Source organism: Topomyia yanbarensis, chromosome 2 (genome assembly GCF_030247195.1).
Source record: "Topomyia yanbarensis strain Yona2022 chromosome 2, ASM3024719v1, whole genome shotgun sequence".
In the NCBI taxonomy this organism is placed as follows: domain Eukaryota; kingdom Metazoa; phylum Arthropoda; class Insecta; order Diptera; family Culicidae; genus Topomyia; species Topomyia yanbarensis.
This window is the reverse complement of record NC_080671.1, coordinates 304,814,057-304,840,584: the sequence shown is the minus strand read 5'-3', so window position 1 is coordinate 304,840,584 and position 26,528 is coordinate 304,814,057. Positions and strand designations below refer to the sequence as shown.

General features: G+C 39.2%; 1 protein-coding gene across 2 annotated transcripts in view; it reads left to right on the top strand.

The window, feature by feature from the left end:
• LOC131683453 (cytosol aminopeptidase-like) overlaps positions 1-26,528 on the top strand; it is a 42,212-nt gene that overhangs the window by 6,357 nt on the left and 9,327 nt on the right. The window contains exon 3 of one of the 2 annotated variants that reach the window (XM_058965460.1): positions 22,940-25,982. The exons of the other annotated variant lie outside the window; for it this stretch is intronic. Coding sequence (XP_058821443.1) covers positions 23,105-25,186 — 2,082 coding nt within the window. The 5' untranslated portion in view covers positions 22,940-23,104 and the 3' untranslated portion in view covers positions 25,187-25,982. Of the gene's footprint in view, positions 1-22,939; positions 25,983-26,528 lie in introns of those variants that run through there. 2 annotated transcript variants of the gene reach the window in all.

The window sequence follows — 26,528 nt, the reverse complement described above, 5'->3', positions numbered from 1 at the left end:
CAGCGTCATTATCAATTCCCGGCAGAGTCTGCTTTCGAAGTAGGTTAATGAAAAATGTCTCGTTAGCTTGTTTCAGCAGATTCGCATGGCAGCAGGTTCGGTGGTTGCTCCATTCATTGTAGTAGCAGCGAATGTGACATGACAAAACGTAGTTTGTGCCTTCTTCAACGTGCTTTTTCGCTACATCTACGACCCGGTCGAGCAGGCGAGGAGTTGATGTGTGTTTTGCGGAGAGTGCTTGTGGTTCTACAAAAAGAACACAAGGCTGGTTAGTAACCAGCGTGACAAATGGCTGGCGCAATCTGCTATGGATTCGTTGTAGTAGACAAGAGTTGATCTTCGGCATAGGTGCAAATTGTTACATTATCTTATCTCATTGTAGGCAAGCTCATCATTCTTATCTAGTTTCTCGACATTTTGAAATGATGTTGAAATATGACAAAACACTACATCGTCTGGGTATGTTTATGGCTGCAATATCTGCATTAGACTTACACAAATAACGTTATAATTGTTATGGTAATCAGAATTGAGTGTGATATTCTTCATCGGAAACTTATTTGTTGTCGGCTCTATCGATCGACACACACTAGCGTAAGGGTGAACAGCATATTTTTCATTTTCCTATAAATAGATAGGACCAAAAACGTAAGCAACCACCCATCGCCATATCTTGGCTGGGTTGTGGAATCTCAATTGGCTGTTTTCAATGGTATCCCAAAAACATATCGTAATGTGATTTATGTCTATACATTGCTGTATGTGCAAAAATTTTTATTCGTTGCGATCTGAATAGCGCTAACAGGGGAGAGTCACGATGGTGTCCCTGGGAATTCTTACAGGACCATTTACAATGTATTTTGTATGTTCAACAAATGAAAAAGCTAAAAAGTGCCATACCATTCTTTTAATTATTCAGCCTACAATGGATGGAATGCGTATAAATTAGCCTTGATATCTCTGATTTGTTTCTAAAAATCTGTCTAACAATAAAAGTGGCCCGAACCTTGCGAAGTACTCAGTTTGCGCGTATTGAACACTCGAATCGATTACACAATCTTCATCCTATCATTCAAATAACACGACTCTAACCAATAGTTTCAAATAGGTAGAATGATAATAGGAATGGAGACGACGGTAAGGTATCCTAGTTCCACCTGCTCATTACCTAGTTTAATATTTGTAGGGGAAAATGGTGTTTTTAATATAAAAAGGTCTAAAAAATGTATTGATGGCATTTACAATGACCGCACGGTACACCATCATGCTCGTTTATTCCCAATTCCTTTTTTGTTTGAGTTTATGTTCAAGATAGAATATATAACTCGGAAGAAAGTTGAACGCGGTTGACCAAGGGTAGTATTTCTTATGTAAACTGGTGCACATGCAGAATAATAAAGCCTTTTTCAAACAACAAGTTTAGTTGAATTTCATACTTGACGAATGACTGTTTCAAACTGAAATTGGTGTTTCTAGAAAGCATGTATTTAGTTTTGTTCAATAAATATTACTATTTGCCTTTGATATAGAAACAATGTTGAAGCAAAATAAAATTTGTTTGATCGAACTTAGCTTTGTTAGAAAATCAACAGAATCTTTGTTTCAACTAAATTTGAGTGGTTCAATCATTTGGTCAATACTTGGATTTTGTTTTGTTTCTTTGAATTTGTTTGTTTGGTTAAACTTATCATGATTTTATTGTTTCAAACGAAATATTTGTTGAAACTATTGAAAATCCAATAAATGAATTTGTTGGTAATTTCAAACAACACTATTCATTGAAACAAACCTGCATCTTGTTGATCGCTATATCGTGAATTCAGGAACACACGCAAATATGTTACAAAATCACGTCAGCGAACAAACGTAGAGCCCCTCGCGATTTTCCAAGCAACCTACGCCCACGATCTCGCAAACATGATTACACCCCGGTGATAAGATGAACGTCTCAGCACTCACAAACTTACCAACGCGATCTCAAGCGTCAAGCTACAAACTCCCGCGCTCGCACCATCATGAGTTGGGATCGTCCAGAAGTCTCTATCCTCGGTACTAACAGTCTAAGTCCATATTAATTAATAAAAAATTGAAAAAGGTCCATATTAATTAATAAAAAAATAAAATTGAAAAATTAAGAAAAGATAACTGCCATATCCACTAGAAAAAACGTCCCATGGCGACATGAGCGGGAACTCTAGTGATATGGGGTAACTCACTCCCTGTCAGAATGTGATCCGTACACCGAAAACTATTTGAATGACGGTCCGCAAATATGTGAATGGCCGCAGGGTTTCAAAAACGAATTTATGCAAGCGAAGTCACATACACGCGAGCACACGCGATAAACAAGTCGGCATACGAACGCTCAAGCCCTTCGTGATCATCCACGCACACCTATGCCCGCGATCGCGCATACTTGATAACACTCCGGTAATTATGTGAACGTTTTAGTACATACGAAGTTACAAACGCGGTCTCAAACGCGAACCTGCAAACGCACGGGATCATGAATCGGTTACATCCGGAAATCTTTACTCTTCATTCTAGCAACTTTGGTCCATACATCCAGGTGAACCAATCAAAAAATAAAGCTCATATCCACTAGACCACACGATCTACAGCGACATGACTGGGAACTCTAGTGATATGGAAGAACCCACTTTCTTCTGGAATCTGAACCGAACACGAAAAATTAAGTATCAGATTCACGGTCCGCGCGTAGGGTTCGCAGTACCGACCCTTTTTGGCGAGAACCGGTACTACGGTACTGAAGCCCTCGGCACCGGTAAAGTACCGGTACTCGATTTTTTTTTAAAAATTCTATGAAAGCTTCAAAGTGAAATGGAATGCTCAAACTGATGATCTTATTCTCAGATAATTGATTTGTGCTGATCAAAAAAACTTGTTTATTGTTTTTAATTGATTCGGAATGGCATGACTCATTTCAGCAGAAAATATTTTTCGTATGCGGCACCTTCTTTTATTTCGAAATCTAGGCCACTTTGAAATCAACAACTGCTAAGCGGTGCAACTTCTATCGACTTCAACAGATGGTAAATGTAAGAAACTCTATTAACAACAGTAAATCAAAGCGAAAATAGCAGCAGGTTGCTCGCATTTCCTCTCTTGATTCTGTAAATTGGTTTCGACCTGCATACCAAGGCTCCTTGCTTTACTGTAAACTATGAAGTTTTGCTGAATTTTCCGGTCATCAATAATTACAAATCGCCCCATTTGGAGTAGTTCACCAAGCCTAACATTGTTAGTTACTAAATCGCTGTTCGTTCTTTTATAAATAAAGGTTTAAGAGCGAATCAAAGACATGACTTATTATGCGCCACCCAGTGAATAATGGAAACCAATCAGAATGTCGCTAATAAAAAAAATCATAGCAAATTTTTACGTCTCTTACGCTAGATGTGAATATTTTGAAATTTAGTACAAGATCGATTTAAACATACCGTTCACTACAAAGGGAGCTTGTAATGTTTAACTTATAGAAGGTAATTAATATAATTAAAAGTCATCTTGCAGACCGATATTTTGAACAGGTCCCCCTAGAGAGTCCACATATTTGTCATAAAAAAATGTATGGTACCGAAAATACCGGTACTGGCTTTTGTTCAGTACCGGTATTACGGTAACAAAAATGGGTCGGTATTCCCGGGATTTTCGGTACCGGTATTACCGGTACCACAACCCTATCCGCGCGCGATCATTCTAGAACACACGCGAATAAGCGAAAGGCACACGGTTATAAAATAGAATTTATACACGCGAAGTTACATATACGTTAACACACGCGACATACACACGCACATGCGATCGAACACGTTAACGTACAAATGCTCGAGCCCTTCGCAATGATACACGCTATCGCGAGTCCTTACGCCCGCACATAGCTGAACCGTACAATGAATATCACATTCAAAATCACGGCCCGCTACAATTGGTCTAAAGCAGTGTTTTAGTAGGCGCCATTCGCCTGTCTCGTCTGCAACTTGTAGTATGTGATTCTGATGGGGAGCCCTTCCGAGAACCTAGCTCTACAGCTCCAGTAGGACAATTCTCTCGAAAAAAAAATATTTGTTTGGCTCTCGTTGTATCTGAATATATGAATTTCTTAGCTTGTCGAGCGCCTTCTACGTTACACCAGTCGTTTAGTAGTTGGTCTCTTGCCCAAGCCGAAAGTTCTAGTTTGATGGCACAGGTAGATATACCTAGAAATGGTTCTGGTCCAACAAACATGTTTGATGCACCACTTCTGGCTAAATCATCGACCACTTCGTTACCCTCGATTCCTTTGTGGCCAGGTACCCAGAATATAATTACTTTATTCCGAGTTGCCAGTTGTTGCACTCCCAAACTAGCTTGGACTCACATTTCGACGACCTTAATGCCAACAGTGCTGCTTGGCTATCCGAAAAGATTGCGAATTTTGCATGTCTGTAGTTTCGTTTCCTACAGACCTCTGAGCAGGTGTATATAGCATATACCTCTGCCTGGAAAACTGTAAGCCACTTTCCCATTCCCATCCCTTCTTTAATTCTTGGTCCGTAGACTCCCGAGCCAGTCAGCTCACCCATTTTAGAACCATACGTATAGAATGATATTGTTAGTATGGGACCCCCTACATCCCATATTTGACGATTCACTATGTGGACCTCATATGAGATATCGAAGTTCGGTATAGCCCCCATTTTATCTTGAACTGTAGTCAAGACAGGGTTTAATTTGAGTTCCTTCATTATACTCAGGTGACCATTTAAATCGCCATCAAATAGTGGTTTACCCTTTAGTACTCTTAGAGAGCCAAGTCTCGCCTCACTCATAACATGTTTGTGCAATGAAGGTAGATGAAGCATGGCTTCCATATCTGTAGTGGGTGTTGATTTCATAGCGCCTGTGATAGAGAGGCAGGCTAGCCTCCGAACTATAGTTAGTTTAGCTTGGGCGCGTCATTTGCTTAACTTTAGGTCACCATACAATGGAGGAATAGGTTATTCGGTGTCTGGCGATGGTCGTGTAGGACCAGTAAGCCAACCTAGGTTTGAGACACCTTTTACCGAAGAGTTTACTGCACGCCCACAGTGCTGTTGTTGCTTTATTAACGGCGTATGTCAGGTGCGAGTTCCAATTCAGTTTTGACATTAAAAATGTCTTACTCCACTATCTGGGGCTAGCTGTCATTCTAAAATCTAAACTATCTCTAATGTAACGAAACTATGTAAGGTTTGCACGCTTATAACTCCGATATTACTAGATGGATTTTAATCATTCATACACCAACCGATTCAGAAACACCTAACTTAAATATTGGTAATAATTTAATATATCCCCAATAAAAGTACTTTTAAAAATTGGTAAAATTAAAAAGTTCACGAAAAACGGGAAAATTACCATTCGTGATGCAGATTTCTCAGACACAGCCGTCATTAGAGGGTAGGTTAGTGGCTCAATCACACACGAAAAGTCATAAATAGAAGCAACGCATGTCCGTTTAAATCAGTTGTTGCGAATATCCCATACGAGCAACATTGTCTCCGGGCGATGCAATAAGCGCTATCGATTTTCGGCAACGTTGGCATTCGCACACACTCGCACCTAAGTGACTAAACCATATACGGTTAGTTTATAAATAGAGGTGACGCGTACCCGTTTGAATCAGTTTTTGTTCTTATGTCGAACGGGTAAGATCATGGCTGCAGCGTCTAGGCACTACAATAAGTGGTAGACGCTATGCATTTTCGGCAGCGGTGGCCGTGTGCGGATTTTTCGGGTACCAGCACGGTGTTACAGAATGATTTGCAAAGTGGGTGGTTGGATTTAATTCAATACGGTGTGTGCTGCTTAAGAGTGTTGCGCTTGAAATAAATATATTTATTTTTATGCATGCGTGTGCGTTGTAACTTGTTAATCCATGTTTACGGCGCTTTGTAGCTGCGTAGGGTAAAGAGCCTATTGGTTTTCATGTTTCATATTTCGGTTATATGTTTTTTATGAGTAAGGCATCTGACAACGTGCTTCTGTAGTTATTGCACTGTTCAGGGGCCTGTATCCCCTGCGTGAAAAATCTGAGTGTAATTGCATCGGAAACAATCACATTCCCAGCAGAACTTTTTGTTTTCTAATTTCAAACACTTTTGTTTCGTACTGCACACAACGGAAAATTTTAAAACAGAACTTACCGTCCCAGCAGCAGTTTAAGCGGGTGTTCTTTTTCGATTCAAATTCAAGCCATGTCTTAAGCGTTACTGGACTTAAAATTGTTTTCCCAGTTTATGCAGTCAGAGTATCTGTCCTGCCCTATGTATTTAAAACACAGTTCTAATTGCGTTTTAAAGTATACAACAAATAGAACGGTTGGATATACTAATTTAAATTTTAAAATAAATTGTTTTAAATTATGAAACAAACCGCTGTACTGAAGATATAATTATCTCAGTCCTATTACCACATAAAACACCTATATAACATAACACGCTGCAGAATTGGTTTAATAATACAATGTTTACACTACAGAGTTATAACACGTTTTAATAATTAGCAACAAGAAAAATGTCACCAAGATAGCATAAAAACCCGTTTTAACTGGTAGTGCGAACGTTGTATTACAATGTAATTTATCAAATAATTTCATTTGTTCAACCACCAATCGATCAAGAAATACTTAACCTTAAGATTGTTTACTTAAGTTCATTAGTACATTATTGAAAATTTAAATGGAAAATGAAATTTCATATTTCATGGAGAATCTGTATATTTCCGTTGGCGGGCGTGGGCTTCCTCATCACAGCTCTCAATATGGAGCTTTTCCTTTGAATATATTTTCTGGACAGACCAGCCTATTTTTACTAGATGGATCAGCCAAATAATGCCAATCACCTAGTGAGATACTTGATTAATTAATAGATTACCGTTAAATGACCTTCAATAAATTATATTTTGATGAGGAGGGTATATAGCAAATTGTAACATATGAAAACAGGCGAGTGAACAAGAGCGTGAGTCGATATGTGTGATAGATAAAATTCATTTGCACGCTTTTGAAAAAAGCTACATTTTTAATGTCACCGTGGTCGTGTCCTGTACACAACCCTTTATTTTTTTTTTGTATAGGATAACACCTAGGTGTTTCGCTTCTTCTGCGTAGTTGATTGTAGTTCCACTGAGCGTTGGGGGAACCAACTTCAATTTTGTCATTCTATACGGATGGTTCTAAAATGGGTTTGTCCGTCTCACTTTCGTGATAGTTTGGTTCTTCTCACACTCTCGTTCGCGGTACCATCATTCGCGCTGAGCGGCGGGCGCGGAGGTGTATTCGTTCGCCCCGCTTGTTTTCGCTCCTGCCGGTGCTTCTTCGGTTTTCTTCACCTCCGAGAAGCGATTTTTCGGGTCGTCGCACTCCAGGAATCTATTTCCTCTGGCGTATTACATAATGTTCGGTCATCCGACGATCCTGTGGACACTTTTACAGCGAATAAACGCCCAAAATACATACACACTTGATCAGCTCGTTCTCCAAAACCGATTTATCACAATTTCAACTAAAAAGTAGTTTTTGATTTTGTCTAGTTGATATTTAGGCGAAATTAGTTTTTTTTTGAAAACAATAATTTAGCGCTGTTGTTTTTGTGCTGTCAGCCTTAGTCTGAATACAATGGTTTCAGTCTGGGTACAAAACTTGAAGCTAACTTGAGTTGAAGCCTGAAACGCTGGTTGCAGCTTGTAACGTTTTATTCAGTCTTGACACAATAGAATATGCCGTTACAATTCAACTGGTCTCATTGCTGATTTAAACAAGTTATCGTACGCAAGGCATAATTTTCATTTCTCTTTTAATAAGTCAACCAGCACTACAAAAAACCACATCTAGTTTGGCATCTCAAGAGATGAAAATTAACCGATGTGTGTCCAACAAAAAAAAACACCTTTAACAGGCCGACGAGGGTACCCGGGTACCCAAAAATTGAAATTCTCATCACTATGGCTTTCTTTAACCGATTTGGATACTTTTAGATGTTTTGGATTCAGGAACTCGTCCACTTTTTGATTCTGTGAAAGTGAACCGGATGAATGTATCTGGTTCTTGGCAATCCAGATTTTCCGGAGTAATGTTCCAGTACTAGGGTATCATTTGAAAATTTTAATAATATCCTAGCAATATGAGCATCGAAAGTCTTTCAATTGTCTCGGAAGTCTATTATTTATTTTTACGGGACTATATGGCAATTTGATCACGGAATGGCCACTCGGCCCCATGCGAACCTGTTCCAGAATGTCCGATCCAGGGTCAAATCACCAAATGGTTCCAAAACTACGAGATACAGCCTGCTGATGCCATTTCAAGAACTTTTAACCCATATTGCCAATATTCCATTGAAATTCACGAATAGTATCCCAGCACTGGAACATGCTTCCGATACACGGAAACCGAATGAATGAACCCGAATCATTTTTTCTAAGTCTAAAAGTGGATGAGTTCCTGATCCCAAAACTCGTCGGCCTGTTACGTAGTAAAATAGTTTAGGTGCCCCTTCTAACTCCCTTACTATATCAGCAATATTTTTCTCGCAAAAGCTTGACTTAGCGAAGTTCTAAGATGTCAGAAAGTTTCAACTGCCAGCTATGGCTAAAACATTGGAATTTCATTAAAAAGTTATCAGGGTACCCCTTCGAACACATAACGGTTAAGGAACACTTAGCTACATTTTTTATTTTTCTGTTGAAATCAACTAACTATAAAAACAAGAATTGGTTTTGTTAATTGTTCATTGAATTGTTTTCAGTGCTGGATGGGCTTTCTCCTCACAAGCGATCCTTGAAGTCAGTGATCTCCTTAGTGGAAATCTTTGTCCTTGCTTCGTTTTCCTTGATGATTAACCGTGAAGGAGGCCTTAGCTCGTTCGACTGTTCGTCAACAGTGAGAATGGCCTATGTCTCGGTTTCTTGGTATTTAGCCATGTTGCGAAAGCACTCCTTGTCGTTTAGCTAATTACTAATGGCGAACCGACACCGCACTTTTCACGAGTGCCCGGACAACAGGCCGGTACTTTTGAGCGGGTTTATCTCGCCGTTGCATGCGCGCATTTAATTATCTGTTACGGTGACGGAAAACTTTCCTGAAAGCAATAAAAATATTCTGAAACAAAATTGGCTTACGAGGTCGTGGTCAATCGCTTATAGTCATATAGTACATATAGTCGACAGGAATGATAATATACAGTTTTATTATATCCTTTACATATCCCTCTTTGTTATCTTCCTGGCTTTTTATACGTTATACTTTAGATTTATCGACTTTTTGGCATGTACAATCCATCAAAATATCCCTGAAAGAATCTTCAGGGGACACCATCGTGACCCTCCCTAGTAAGTATCGATTATATTTGGACAATTGCTAATTAATCACAAAGAACTTTATGTTCATTCATGCACGGTTCATTGAATCCAAGAGATGTATGCATTTACGTAGGTTTTGCTGGCCGTATTGGTCCAGTTGTCTGCCTTTGGAAACTTCATTTAACATATTGTATCGATTTACAGAGCGGAGCCTCATTTTTCATAATATTATTATTTTAAAATAAATCTCATATTCTTGGAAAAAATTGTTACAGTGCACTGCAGTGGGTTCCATACTTGAGTTTATTGAATTTTGCTAACCCAGTTTATGACAGCATTAATCTACGATTCAATCACTACCTATGTCTTAAGTCAGCATTCTGAATTTGGGTATTCCTTTTCCTTGATAATGATTTTCTTCAACTCTACTGTAGTCATGTGTTGTGTTAATCAAGCATCAAGCTTAAACCTCAAATTATCTTGTTGATTCAAATAGGGGCCCAACTGTGACCCCCTGTGAATGGTTTTTAGGGAAAACTTTGCCACTGCGACCACTACTCGCGTTATCTTTTGGGGTTGTCCCTGTGTACTCTACATGTTACAAATTACTCGAATCCAATGTAGCTGGAAGTGATTTGTTTGTTTGTCCAAATGTGTCGTCCCAACCGGGGATTTCATTAATAATGTAACTGAGGATCCATTTGGGACAGGTATGTCATACCTCGTGAGGCATCATAAGATGCCTTCCGATATGTCGCTTCCTTTGAAGAAATAATGCTGCACAATGACAGAGAATATGTTCCGAGCTCTCGGGCTCGTAGTTACGGAATCGATGAATGTCATCTTGATTCTTACCAATTTTTTTCAGGTGATGCTTGGTAGGATAATGGATAAAGTCCTGATAATTACCCCTGTGATTATACGTAAATCTTTTCGTTTAAGGCCCATTAGTTTTTTGGTTCTCGTTGTATCTGGATATATGAATTTCTTAGCTTGTCGAGCGCCTACTACGTTATGCCAGTCTTTTAATAGTTGATCGCTTGCCTAACCTGAACGCTCTAGTCTGATGACGCAGGTAGATATGTCTAGAAATGGTCTGGGCCAACAAAAATGTTCGATGAACCACGCCTGGCTAATTCGTCGGTCACTTCGTTACCAACGATTTCTTGGTGGCCTGGTACCCAGAACGCCTCTGCTTTATTCCGAGTTGCCAGTTGTTGTAAAGACGTGATGCACATCCAAACATGTGTGGACTCACATTTCGATGACCTTTTTGGCTGTCAGAGAAGATTGCGATTTTTGCATGTCTGTTTCGTTTTCTACATACGTCCGAACAGGAGTATATGCATATACCTCTGCCTGGTAAACTATAAGCCATTTTCCGATTGGTAACGTTCCTTTAATTCTTGGTCCATTCTAGAGCCATCCGTATAGAATAATACCTTGAGGTAGTAAGGAACCACCTTCATCCCACATCTGACGATCCACTGTGTGGACCTCATATCGTCGCTGTTGTGCTATCTTATGACAAGCGCCATTTTGCACTTTTCTAGAAAAACGATTTTTAAAGCTTGAGATTAAATATCTTGAAATTTATAAAACTTTTCAGAAAAGACAATCGACACTTCTATGTTTTCTGTAGTTATCTCTCGATTTATACGTAGATCTTTCAACTATATTGACAATTTTTGCTTAAAATGTAAACCAAAGTCGCTCGCTTACGTATCATAAGTGTGTATTGATGATAAAATATGTATAACGTGTCTCAAATGTACACAGAAGATTTTCCTTAAAAAGAAATCATAAATGATTCGTAAAATTATGCGTAACATGGCATATCTAATTCAGTTCACCCCAAAATGGTGTTTGTCATAAGATAGCACAACAGCGATGATATGAGATGTCGTATCTTGGAACTGTAGTCATGGTCCGCTATCTATTTTTCCACGGCCTTGTGACTTGATATGCAAGACGTGTTATCAAAAGGACCTTCGACGTCAATTAAAGCACAAATTGATATTTCCTTCTAATATAGGGTTTTCTCAATAACTGTCACTAAGGTGTATAGGGTTGTTTCCGTAGATTTACGCTTTTGATATGCAAACTGATACTTACTTAGCGGAACTTTCGATAAGTGCGCTCCTCGAATATAGTGGTCCAGTAATATTTCCATCAGTTTCAGACTTGTTGATGTGAAACTGACAGGTCTATAGGCCTTGGGTAGTGTCAAGTCTTTTTAACCTATTTTTGGAATACATATTACCGTAACTGTTCTCTAGCTCCTCTAGCAAGAATAAGACTGGATCTCAGGATGTTTAGTAGATCCGGAAGAATTATGACCACCGATTTTTGTGGAAATATTGGAAGAATGTTATCAGGGCCAGGGGATTACAGGGTTCGAAGGTGTTGATAGCCTATTTAATTGGAGATGGTGTGAAAATTTGACAGGTCAGTTTCTGTTTTGCCTTACATGTCCCGTTAAGACGGAATCCATTTCAGTCCTGACATGCCGAGTTCTCGTCTTTCACAACCGACTAAGAAAAATTTGTGTCAATTAAAACATTCAATGTTTCACTATTTCCAATTGAGAGAGATCCACTGCCTTTTTCACTTGCCCTAGGCCATTTGTGTGATTCCTTGATAAGACCTTTGAAGGCAAGCTGCCTCTGGTAAGTTTTCGATGTTTTCACAAAACTCGCACAGTGATAGTTTTTTAGCCTTTATGAATTCAGAGTTGTATTTGGTAAGAGCGGTCCTGTGGTCTAACCAGTTACCAGTAATCTTCGCTTGATTTAACAGGCGTCTAGCTTCTTTCGTAATTGTTGCTAGATTTTCGTTTCACCTAGGAACATGGCGACATACAGACTTCATTATAAGAGAACAACCCTAATAAAAGAAAATTATGCACAATCTTTAACCCATATAGTCCAACGATTCCACATATTGTTTGGATTATACCCTGAACTTTGACTCTGAGCTGCTGTGTCCGGATCAAGTCAAGTACGTTGGAGTTATATTGGATTCCAAATTGAACTGGTCAGCTCACATTGAGTTCAGAGTCAGTAAAGCGTATATGGCTTTTGGACAATGCAGACGAACTTTTGGAAAGACCTGGGGTCTCAAACCTAAATACATCTATTGGATTTACACGACAATCGTACGTCCAATCATTCACAACAAGTCGTCGTCAAGTTCGCACGCTTTTATCGTTCGATCCAGGTGCCGTGCGCGATATTTCATTTAGTTTTTTATTAATTCAGCTTTTCGTGTGTGTACATCAATCATAATGAGTTGCGAAATTTGCACTTTCGACACTTCCGCCGATACAGTTATGTGGACGTGTATAGGTTGCCCAAGAAAATTCCACGCCGCTTGCATTGGAGTGACTGTTCCGAGGGGATCACTGCGGAAGAAGGACAAGAGGGTGAACATCAACTCGTATCTATTACCGTGCTGTGAATCATGTCAAGAATTGATGCAGGCCAAGATTGAGTTCAAAGGGCTTATTGAACAACAACAACTTCTGGAATCACAACTGCAAGCCAATACGGAAGTAATGCACCGGCTCGCGTTTCAACTGGAGAAGCCTAACATAGTTCACGAAGCGATCGATGGCCTAGAAATTTTGCTTACAACAATAAAACAGGAATTGATAGCAATAAACAAAAACAGCAGTTTGACTGGAAGTGTTGTTGCCATTAAAAATCACATTACCTCGCTATTCGATACAGCAATGACGACAACGAAAAATAATGTCTATAGCACGCTGAAAACGGTAACGTCAGAGCTATCAGCTGAACTGCGCACCATGAATGATGAAATAAACCAGCTTAATCAACTGTCTCTGGACACAGCGGCTAGTATTACTATGACGTCAAACCCGACGCTGGGGATTGATATTCTTGACGAGCTTAAGTCTCTGTCAGCGAACATATCCACCAGTCAAAACTTCACAAATTCTGCGCTAACTATTGATATCCTCGACGAACTTAAGGCGCTTTCATCAAACATAACGGCAAGTCAAAACGCTACATCATCGCTTGATTCATGCCCCAGTTTGGAAGCCGAATTAAATAACGACAAAAATATCGATAACTCAGGTTGGCGCTTTTTGGGTACAAGGAAAGTATGGAAAGCAGACTGGAGCGATTACGATGCACGCAAATTAAGAAACCTGAACCAGCAAAAACAGGCCGAAAAGGCTAGAAGACGTAAAAAAAGATCGAGGCGAAATAATAATAATAACGTTAATGAAAAAAACAAAAGCACCACAAATTTTCCTCGACCTGATCAAGAGCAAGCAGCGCGCCACTCACGACAGCCAGTTAATAGTAACCATACGAGTAATACCAATCGCAGAATCACATTTAGGGCCGGCAACACCCACTATAACAAAAACCATACGAGTAGTCACTACAACAATAGTTTCCTGCCACCGGATAGAGTGCTTCTTGCGGCTGCAAAAGATCATTTCTCAGGACCCCCCACGAACTATAGGCCAACAATTCAGTTTCAAAGAGGACCGACATTGAATCCCTATCCAGTGGATGATTTACCACGGTCGACGATGCAAATGCACCCAACATCGGAGCGCTTGTCAACAGTTTTGTGTAAGGCGTGCCATTCTCAACATTCGTGTTTTCGACGACATTGACGCATTCCCTAGAAGAAGGAAATGACGAGGACACCGCAGTTTGCCAAGATTCGACGCCATTTGAACGACAACAAAAAGAGGTAATCTCGATTCCTCAAGTAGAGTCGTCAGTAGAAATTTTAATTTACTGTCAAAATTTTAATAGAATGAAAAGTCCATCGAAAATGAATGAAATTCACAAGAATATTTTAAGTAGCTCCTATACAATTATTTTGGCTACAGAAACTAGTTGGGACGAAAGTGTTAGAAGTGAAGAAGTTTTCGGGAACAGCTACAATGTGTTTAGAGCTGACCGTGACATTCATATGTCTGAAAAGAAGTCAGGAGGGGGAGTTTTAATAGCAATTACATCAAAATTTAATGCAGAAATCATTACTACAAGGAAATTTAAAGAATTTGAGCATGTGTGGGTTAAAACCCATCTGGCAGGTGAAACACATATATTTGCCTCTGTGTACTTCCCCCCAAATAATGCCCGCAAAGATACATTTGAAAAGTTTTTTCTTATTGCCGAAGACATTATAACCAAGCTCCCCCCAGAGGTAAAAGTTCATATTTATGGTGACTTCAATCAACGAAGCATTGACTTCTTTCCAGACACTGAAAATGAAAGCATTCTACTTCCAGTCGTTGGGGATAACGAAACTCTGCAGGCCATATTTGACAAAACTGCAAGTTTAGGACTTAACCAAATTAATCATGTTAGAAATCAGCAAAACTGTTATTTAGATTTATTATTCACAAACATTCTTGAAGACTTCTGTGTCACCGAATCATTAACTCCACTATGGAAAAATGAAGCGTTTCATACAGCAATAGAGTTTTCTGTATTTGTACATGATAACAAAAGACCCGATGACTGCGAGTACGAAGAGGCCTTTCAATTTCAATTGGCAAATTTTGACAACATAAAACAAAGACTAAGCAGTATAGATTGGCAAACGTTGTTTAGAAATGAAACAAGTATCGAAAATTCAGTAGACGTCTTTTACACAAAATTGTTTGATATAATAGTTGAACAAGTACCACTGAAAAAAATTAGGCGACAAGGCAACACAAAATATCCAGTTTGGTATAACGAGCAAATTAAAAATTTAAAAAATCGTAAACAAAAGGCCCACAAAAAGTATAAAAAAATCAGAAATGAAAGGAACTTATTTAACTATTTGGACATTTGCGATCAACTAAACCTATCCATTAAAATAGCATTTGAAGAGTATAACTCAAAAACCGAACTTCAAATAAAATCTTGCCCAAAAAATTTCTTTAATCATGTTAAAAATAATTTAAAATCGGAAAACTTCCCTTCAAAAATGAAACTTAAAGAAAATGTCGGTGTCAACGCGGAACAAATCTGCAATCTTTTCGCAACCTTCTTTCAAGACATCTATACCATATTTTCTGAAGAAGATCGTGATCGCGAATATTTCGGTTTCTTCCCAGAATTCACCACAGACATTGGCGTCAATCATGTCAGTGTGCAAGATATTATGGAGGCTTTAAACAAACTAGATGCCTCCAAAGGTTCTGGACCTGACGGGATCCCACCCGTATTTATGAAGAACTTAGCGTTGGAACTCACAGCTCCTCTGTTTTGGCTTTTTAACATGTCGCTTGAATCTGGCATTTTCCCCAATTTATGGAAAAGCTCGTACCTGGTACCCATTTTTAAAAGTGGCAAAAAATCTGACATATGTAACTACCGTGGAATTGCCATTATGTCATGTATGCCTAAACTCTTTGAAGCAATCGTTAACGAAAAACTATTCAATCAAATCAAAAACAGAATTACTAACACGCAGCATGGGTTCTTCAAAGGACGTTCAACTAATACAAATTTACTAGAATTCGTTAACTACTCATTGATTGCAATGGAGAATGGAAACTACACTGAAGCTCTTTACACGGACTTTAGCAAGGCATTTGATCGTATCGACATACCCTTGCTATTATTCAAACTGAAAAAATTAGGAATTGAATCAGGTCTTCTCAAATGGCTCGAATCATATTTAACTAACCGTCAACAAATAGTTAGATTTAAAGGGAAGAAATCGAATCCCATTCAAGTCACATCAGGAGTTCCTCAAGGCTCCCATCTAGGCCCTCTTTTGTTCATTTTATTCGTAAACGACATATCATACATTCTCAAAAACATAAAAGTTCTTATCTATGCCGACGACATGAAGCTCTTTTTAGAAATTAGGAACGAACAAGACATAAAGATATTACAGGAAGAAATACATATGTTTTACCTCTGGTGTAACAAAAGCCTTCTGCAACTAAACGTAAAAAAATGTAATGCAATAACTTTTAGTAGGAAACGAAATACACCTGACATTTCAATCACTCTAGGAAATCAAGTGGTACAAAAGTGCGAAAGAGTTAAAGATTTGGGAGTCATTCTAGATTCAAAATTAACATTCATTGACCATTACAACACAATCATCAATAGAGCAAATAACATGCTTGGATTTATAAAGCGTTTTAGTTACAATTTTAATGATCCATATACAATTAAAACATTATACATCTCGTATGTAAGGTCAATACTGGAATATTGTAGCATAGTTTGGTCACCTTTCTCAATCACACATGAAGAAAGAATAGAATCAGTACAAAGGCAATTTTTATTGTTTGCACTTCGCAAAATAGGTTGGACACGATTTCCTCTCCCATCTTATAAAGCTCGCTGTATGCTCATTAACATCCAAACACTAAAAGAGCGCCGAGAATATGCAATGGTTTCATTTCTAAACGATATAATTTCGTGTCGTATTGATTCAGTCGAACTTCTATCTAAACTTAATTTTTATATACCTTCCCGGCAGTTACGAATCCGAAATACATTTATAACAAACAATTATCATACAAATTATGCCAAGTTTGGACCATTAAATCAGATGATGGCAACTTACAACAAGCACTGCGAAGCTATTGACTTAACAATGACAAAAAGCAAATTAAAAAAATATTTCAATTCTATTCGCTTATAAAGAACATCCTAAAGTAGTGCTATGTAAACCAGATAGTGTTTAGTTTAGTTATTAGTATTTTATGTTTTAAGTGTATACTATATTTTATCGTTGTAACAAAACGGTCTACTCTTGTTTGACGACAATAAATAAATACTGTCATACGGGTGTCTTGTGTGGTGGCAGAAGGGAGAGGTGGTGATGGTCCAGTCGAAACTAAACCATCTGCAAAGAATGGCGCTCATGGCGTTGACCGGTGCTTTCACGACTATTCCAACTGCTGTCCTTGAGGCCCTACTAAACATCAAGCCATTACACATACAACTTAAACAAGAAGCACTATCATGTGCTTACAGGCTGCAGGTTACTGGGCTCTGGAACAGTAACCATATTGATCTTTCTACCAGTCATAGACGACTGTGGTCACAAATGGTTGCATGGGGTGAAGACATTCTTGCTCCCAGCGATATAACACTCACATGTAGTTTTCCTTACAGGACATTCCAGGTGAAGTTACCCTCTAGAGAGGAGTGGTTGTCTGACTATTTGGAGAGACAACAACAAACGCAAGTGGTCTGTTACACTGACGGTTCTCTGATGGAGGGACGTGCTGGTGCTGGTGTCTACTGTCGCGAAATGAGATTGGAACAATCTCACTCGCTAGGTAGATACTGTACTGTATTCCAAGCTGAAATCTTCGCGATTATGTGCAGGGTACGCCCTTCAACAGGGATTGTCCGGTAAAGTTATAAATTTCTGCTCCGATAGTCAAGCTGCAATCAAAGCCCTTAGCTCAACAACTCACGGTCCATGGTAGTGATGGCGTGCCGAAACCAAATCGAAGAACTAAGCATTGTCAACACTATCTACCTTGTCTGGATACCCGGACACTCCGGTATAACTGGAAACGAATGGGCTGATGAATTGGCCAGGGCAGGTTCAGCGATTGACTTCGTTGGTCCTGAGCCCGCCCTGCCAATTTCGACAAGTTGGACAAGGGAAAAAATACGGTCCTGGGCTTCGTCTGCGCACCGCAATTATTGGATTGGATATATTACCTACAAACGTGTCGCCAAACAAAGACGAAGAACAACCGTGCCCAGTGACTTCGAAAAATCTCCTGCATTTTTCGAAGCTCCACTGCGGCATGCTGACCAGGGCTTTAACCGGCCACTGCAAACTCAATTATCACATGGCAACTATTCAGCGCGCTGAGTCCTTTTCATGCGATCTTTGTGAATCCAACTACGGAACTTCATATCATCTGATATGCAACTGTCCAGCAGCAGCGCAATTGCGATTTCGAGTTTTCGGCCGTCCTTACATAGACGATACCATGTTTGGACGACTGAAACTCAGAGACATACTAAAGTTTCTTATCCAATGTGGTAAAGAGCTTTAGGCTTACTCGCAGGCGAGTTAAACTACTTGTGAGTTTAACTTACCTGCTGTTTGTTTTTATGTTCGTGTTGTCATTTTTCCCACCCTTCCAATTCTACTTCCTCCCTGCTCCTTCTCCTTTCCTTCCGCTCAGGTACTGATGAAAAGACACGGCAAGACACAAATCCCCGACTACATACGGGGAACGTGCCATTTGAGCCAATATATTCTGATACCTGTGGTCTGACCAGTTACCAGTAATCTTCGCTTGATTTAACAGGCGTCTAGCTTCTTTCGTAATTGTTTCTAGATTTTCGTTTCGCCAAGGAACATGGCGACATACAGACTTCATTATAAGAGGACAACCCTAATAAAAGAAAATTATACACAAACTTTAACCCATATAGTCCAACGATTCCACATATTGTTTGGATTATACCCTGAACAGGTCGTTAGGCTCTTGGATCATAAGATGTTTATTAGGGAACTGTCTTTATAGGCGGTTTGATCCTCTTTTGTAGGTCATTTGGCACATTATCCTGATATGCTGGTGCAAAACAAAATCCTTATGCCGGGATATACATAGGAGGCGTCGCGGCAGGATTGAAAATTTAAACATTTATGTATTATTTCGTCTTCCATGTTTTAGGATATCATTTTTTAACATTCTAAAGCATATTGTAGACTAACAAATAGAAAATCGATTTTTACAGTGGTGTAACCCCTTAAGGACATTAGTCACGACACGATCCACTCCAGGTGAGTCTCGCAGCGTGGCAGCTTGTCGGATAGCTTTAGATGTCTTGGCTTCATTACTACCTTTTCACGCGAGTGGAACGCTGGATCGGCAAGAGCTATTCCTTCGGAAGACACCATCTACTGACGTCGATCTTGGTGGTTGGGATTTTTCCATCTACTGTGGCTGTGGCCAGACACTCAAGATTGCAGAAGAATGTAGAGATTTTCGATCAGAACTTGACCATCACCTTGTCACGAGCGTGGCTTCGCAACTAGCTAATGCGGGTGATAAGAATGTTCACTCACTGCTTCTTAACACACCACCTGCATAATAAAGTTTACTTGGGAACCGCTGTCGAGGAGGACATGACAGGGATGAGGTTGGCCTTGTTTCTCAATGGTGTGTATTACTAGGGTGAGCAGCAGTATGGATTTCGCGCTGGTGGCTAAATAACTAGAGCAGGATATTGACACTTGGTGGTCTGTCGTAGTGGGTACTTTCGGTTATTCAACAGACGGTGGTTGCGGCTTTGGTAACTACCGATGCTTTGGGTTGACGTCACGTTCTGGAACTGCTGCCACATCTTCATGCAATACTTAGGGCACCTGCTTCAGCCTCACACTTGCGGCACGACTTGAAGAAAGAACTACTTCTGGGGAGGTGTTCTTTTCGCAAGCAATTGCAGCAAAGCATAGCACCTTCTATCACTTCAGTGATGTAGATAAAGAGATAAAGGTCGAACACTGGAAGTTGGGCTGGGAATCAACGCAAAAGTCACAAGGCGACTCGGTCTTCATTGGGTTTACTGAGGCTGGGATGGTTTCGGTCATAAGGCTGTTGGTTTTGGATTACTCGCTGCTAAAACTCGTATCTGGTACGCGGCTTCACAGTTCTCCAGAATTTGGTTCTGCATGTCAGGAACTTTGTTTGGTGATTTGTTCGTAACTTGAAAGCTCTTTTTTCGTTCGACTCGTCGAATGCATTCACAACCAAGAACACGGTCAAGTGCTCCGATATGTCGGTCATCTGTTGTTTAAGATAGCTACATGACGGGTAACCTCGTTCACCAGTGATCGCAACTCTGTGAGATTCAGACGGCATATCCTTGAGCGACGGTAAACCCCAAAGGAAAATATATTTTTTCCACAATTCTGGCTTTTTGTAACATATTTCAAATTTGGTAAAAGTGGAATATAGCTGAAGAAATTCTTTATCCAGTGCTATGATTATCTCAGTTTTCAAGATTTTGCGACTTGGTTCGGTCTGAGTTAACACCGACCAATTGTTCTCCACTAAGGAAAGCTAGCGTCAATCCAGTGCTAGCTTAGTCCTGTCACTAAGTTAGTGTCGTATTGTGATGAAACTCGAAACGAAACGCAAATTCCATAACTAATTTGGCATCTGGGACAATATTGATTGTTTCGTTCGACCAGTCACTCTGGCGACTGAAAATGACGAGTCGCTTTCTCGGATCGGTTCGAACAGATTGGGTCCTTCGGAGGATTGGTCGTCTCAGAGAATATTAGAGTATCTCATGAAGGGAGATTGTTCGATTTTGCAACACTTGTCTCGCTAGATGGGCCGAGAACCACTTAGCATTGACTGCTGTCCTATCGTCCCTTGAAAAACTAGTATCAAACATAATTATTGCTTGTGTTTGCCATTTCCTACGAATAATTGTGCCATATATGTAGAGGATATCATAACACATGGAACAGTTATGCGTATAGCGGCAGTATATCTTTGTTCCAAAAGTTAAGTTTGGTTGTTCTAGTATTAAATTTCATTGTCGAAGAAAACGACTAATATGTCGTAAACAGGGTCAAATTATCAAGAAAGTAGATCGTCGGAAAACGTGTATTTTTTCACACGAGTTTAGAGTGATAGAAGAATACAAGAATTGGCGGAGAACAGCAAATTTAAGGTGGACAAAAATGCATAGTTTTTCTTCCATAACAAATTTGGCATCAAATATTTTCATCTAAGCTTATTCTACTACTGCTAAAAAATAACTGTAGTCTTAATACAAAAACTAGCTTGGTTTCTTTTTATGTTCTACACTGTAACGAGCCAAATGAATATACTATAAGGACTACATCAAAAAAACTTCATGCATATAAACAATTTCCCCTCAAAATTCTAAAGACATTGACTGCAAATTCAGTTTGTGATAAACCCTGACGATTATCCTGTCTCGGAAAGTAACCAAAGTAAAAGTAATATTTACACCGTGCCAAATGGCTGGCAAATTAACACAATAAAAATCAGAGGGATTTAGTATCCGACCGGAATTCATAAATACTGATCCTGTTTTTAGTCCTAAGAAGGATTGCAGCTGCAGCGCATAGTTTGGAAAACGGCACCAGAGAAGGCCGTCAATTTATGCGAAATTAAGTTCATCTGCATATGTATTTGTGTCCTAGATCCTAGATATGAAACAGTCTAATCTACTGAGCGAACAAAAATGTGAGCTGCTGGGGTGCCGAGTAGCCACCCAAAATGCATGCCGTGATTTTATACCTAAGTGGGAGCAAATGGAAAATGGAGCGAGTTATTCGTGTTCTCCTTATTTCAAATTCATGGCACAAACATCGTCACGTAAGGCCATAACGTCGTTTCAATAGCTTGTTCCATCCAATGAAGTTCAAGTTCAGAAGTGCATCCGTGGATTTCGATGTGCTTTATGTGCAACGGTACCATGTTTTTATGCTCCTTTAGTTACTTGGAGCACTACTATTTCATATTCTAGTTGGCATACTTTTGGTTGGCAGTCATGTTTTTCATTTTTGCAGATCTCTATTTATTTAAAATTTGTTTACTTATCCTGGCAATCCCCCTGTGGTGCAAAACAAAATCTTTAAGCCTCTAGTAGCAATTAGGTCTCTTAGCGAAGCGAGACTTAACGCTAAACTCTTTAAGACGAAATAACTCACATGTATTCCTGTGCATCTGAGGTTAATTATAATTTTAACTCTGACCTAAATTCTTAAAACTTAAATGTAGGTACTTTGAATTTTTCCCAAATCCTAAGTATATTTGCTGAGGAACTCTTATGCTGGTGAGACTGATAGTACTGCGTTGTAATATTGAACTACCGCTAACTTGCGTGGCAAAGAATATCTGATTAATCAAGCTTTTTATTCTTACCTTACGTGTTTCATGTTTGATATGGTCGGTGTTAAGTCAGACCGGACTAAGCCGCAAAACATCAAAAAGTGAGATAATAATAACACTGGATAAAAAATTTCTTCACCTACATTCGACTTTTGCCAGATTTGAAATATGTAACCATGAACAATAATTATGGCAAAAAATTATTTCCAATTATAACGTAGATTCAAACTTTAAACCCGTTTTTCTCGAAATCAATATTTTGTCACTCAGTCCGGTCTGACCTAACACCGACCATATAGCAAATTAAAACCAAATTTCCCATCTAATGTATGTTAATACTAGATGACTTATTATTTCGTTTAATCGCAGCTGTATAGTTTAATAAGAGCTTGACCGTAGTACGGGAAGTACTGTGTATTATTAGTGGCGCACAGGGTTCAAGAGAAACAATACCATTATGTAGCAGTAAAACTGAGACGAAATGAAAAAAATGCCTGTTTGAGCTTGTTTTGATTTCAAGATGTATCGACACGAGACCAAATTCGACGTTCAGTCGAGTTCAACGATCCAAAGCTGTTGCTCATGTTATTAATTTAGATCATCTTCGGATTCTCGGATTAGAATTCCTTTGTTTAATTTATTTTCATATTTAGACTAGAATTTTGTTCAAACCTATCAATTGTCTAATCTCGATGTTAAACAAAAGTTTGCTCATTTCTGGCATTATTTTCGTTTCAGCTCCACTGTTATGTTGTAATAAAAAAGAAATAAGAATTTCATACACTATAAGACACAGAAGATTGAAAGACAAAGCTGGAAACAAAAACAAGTATACGTACGTGATAGAAGCTATATATTTGGAAGTGGAATCGTGCATAGAAAGGAGCAAAAATTGGCATCGAAATGACAACCCGTAGGCAGCTGTCGGATGTACAGTCTTCGTCCTCCAGCGGAGCTGGGACTATGTCAGGCGGTGGTGGAGGAATAGCAGGAGGAGGAGGTGGTTTAAGTGATTCTATAATGTCTTCCTCAGGCAAGAAACGAATGAATGCACTGAACGGAATACCGGCTAGTATCGACAACAAGAGCAACGACTTTTTGTGTCCTATTTGCTTCGATATTATCAGCGAAGCGCACATTACAAAGTGCGGTCACACTTTCTGCCACCACTGTATACTCAAGTCCATAGAGATTACGAAAAAGTGTCCAAAGTGCAATTACACGCTACCATCTCACGAGTCTATTGTGCCGAATTATTTGCTTAACGACTTGATTACCAAGTTCAAGTTGAAAGGGAAGCGAAACGACTCTAGCAACACGCAGTCCGGAGATTCTGCTGACACGCTGAAGCAATTTCTGGCGACAGAATCTAAGAAGCTCTCGTTATCTGATGTGAACGTTATGCTTGAGATTCTGAATCAGAGAAAGTTGCTGCTCGAGGCGGAATCTTGCGCTGCTCAGAATCGATTATTACACGAATTTCTGAAGCATTTGTTGCAACAAAAAGAACAACAGCAGCTACAGGTAGCGAATGAAATAGCGCTGATCAAAAATGACATAATGGACGTGGAGAAAATTCTGAAGGAGGTCCAGAGTAGTTGCCCCACGGTAGAGGAAGTGGAAAACAGTGTAAAGGATGAGAAGGATGAACATGTAGTCGCTATCAAAAAGGAAATAATTCAGATAATTGATAAAATTGACACAATAACCGTCCCATCGAACCGCAGCGAGACTTCCAGCGAAGGTTTCAATCTGTATAAAAACGACCCCAAATCGTCGTCATTTATGGCACGAAAACAGCGTATGTATCAGCACTTTGACGACTTCGTACAGTGCTACTTTGCGGCAAGAAGTGAAGAACTATACTTTGGAAAAGACCGATCGTTTAGCTCTGGATCACTGGACACTTCCACACCGACACGTTCTCTCGATACAACGCGATCTAGTCGGTCATTGGACACCTTTCGAGAAAATCTAATAAAATTTTCCAAATACAGTGCCCTCCGACCACTAGCTACATTGAACTACTCGTGTGAATCTAGTAACGTGTCGACTATTGTTTCTAGTATCGAATTTGATAAGGATAGTGAATATTTTGCAATTGCTGGTGTCACAAAGCGAATCAAAATTTTCGACTACTACAGTGCGATTCGGGACGCTGCAGTGGATATAAACTACCCTATCAACGAAATGGTATGCAATAATAAAATCTCATGTGTAATATGGAACAACTATTTCAAAGAAGTCCTGGCATCGAGCGATTATGAAGGAATCGTTTCAGTTTGGGACGTAAGCACTAAAACGCGAACAAAAGCGTACGAAGAACATGACAAACGATGTTGGTGTGTTGACTTCAATGAGGTGGATACAAGATTGCTAGCATCCGGTTCCGATGATGCCCAAGTTAAGCTTTGGTCACTCAATGTGGATCATTCGGTGGCTACCATCAAAGCAAGGGCCAATGTATGTTGTGTAAAATTCAACCCGAAAAGCTCGTGTCACCTGGCGTTTGGTTCGGCTGATCACTGCGTACATTACTATGATCTACGCAATATTAAGGAACCACTATGTGTGTTCAGAGGCCATAAAAAGGCTGTATCATACGTAAAGTTTTTAAATACTACTGAAATTGTGTCGGCAGGAACAGACGGTCAGTTAAAACTGTGGAATATCAATTCACCGCCCTACTGTCTACGATCGTTCACTGGTCACATAAATGAGAAAAACTTTGCCGGATTAGCGACAAATAATGACTATCTGGCTTGCGGTAGCGAAGACAACTCTCTGTGCGTGTACTACAAGGGTTTGTCCAAGCAGTTGTTCAATTTGAAATTTTCACCCAGCAGCACAAATCGATCCATCTCCGATACCGAACGGAGTACAGAAGGCAACGATTTTGTGTCGGCAGTTTGCTGGAGGAAGCAGAGCAACATCATAATCGCCGGAAATAGTGAAGGCATTATTAAAATCCTCGAAATCGTGTAACTTCCCTAGGTTTTACCTAAGCCAGTCAAATACTGTTAACACGTTAATTTGTTGTTTCGTTTTTTTTGCACACTAACAAATCACAAAAAATACATTCTGATTAAACTGGCACATAAACAAACGAATTAAAATCCAAACGTTTCAAACAATGATAAAGGTGATAGACTTATGATACGGAAGAAACGCATTATTTTGTTATACATTTTTCAAGGCTAGTAAATATAGAAGTTACTACATTTTAGCGTCAAGTGTGACAGAATTTCCTCGTCGATGAAATCGAACTGAACTATGTAAGGAAAGGCTAACTGACTGGGTATGCTATCGGATGCCGTTTCTTATGAACTATAAAATTGGTTTTCTGTACCATCCTTATCATAATGGTATAGAGAAGGTGCAAAAAGAGTCAATTAAACTGAAAGCCAAGAGAGATAATACCTGTAGATAAAAAAAAACACTTAGTTAACATTAAAGAGAAAAGCCAGTTCCGACGAACAACAAAGATGTGAAAGTATTTACAATCTTTGTGTGCAGTTCTAGCCAACGTAGTGAACATGAAGCACCCCTGGATCAGATTGTTGAACTACGGTTATGCTATCCCTATTTTTCTAACAAGAATCTACTTCAACGGCGATATCAAAACGTACAACTGAATGCACTGATACAATTAATAGAAAAACAAACAGGTGTCAACCTATCACAGTTTGTGTATACATCATTGTGTAAATGAAAATCCTACAGCACCTCGTTAATTTTTAATCATTATTAAATTAAAGTACCTTGTCCAACCGAAATCAAATTAAGGTAGTTTTATTCCACAGATCATATTTTGTCTTTCAGCTAAAGTATTCAAGATGAAAATTCGTATTACACTGAAGTTTGTTGCCGAGGAAGACCCATTTTTCAGAAATCCATTCACTCGAAGGTTCTATTGATCGGAAAAGCATATTCCAAAATGTATCTTTTTCCAGGATGACCAAATACACTGAAATGCATTCCAAAGAAATGACCATTTCCCAGAAATTATGATACACAGTACAGTCATTGATCATTATTACAACGTTAAGTACGTTTGTTTCAAATTATTGATCGATGCTGATGATTTTATCACAATAAGATAATTAACGCCCTAAAAATGGTTTTGGACATCCTTTGACATCGGGAAACCCCGAAAAGATAGTTCGTATCGATTATTTAATGAAACAAAAGGCTCCGAGAGCTGGCAGGCTTATAACATCTTCCACAACAACTATATGTGCGTAAATTTTTTTTTTTGTAAAAACAAATGAATATAATAGCGACTCTATGAGGCTCTGGAAACGCTTAAAGACTCTTATTAAACCTT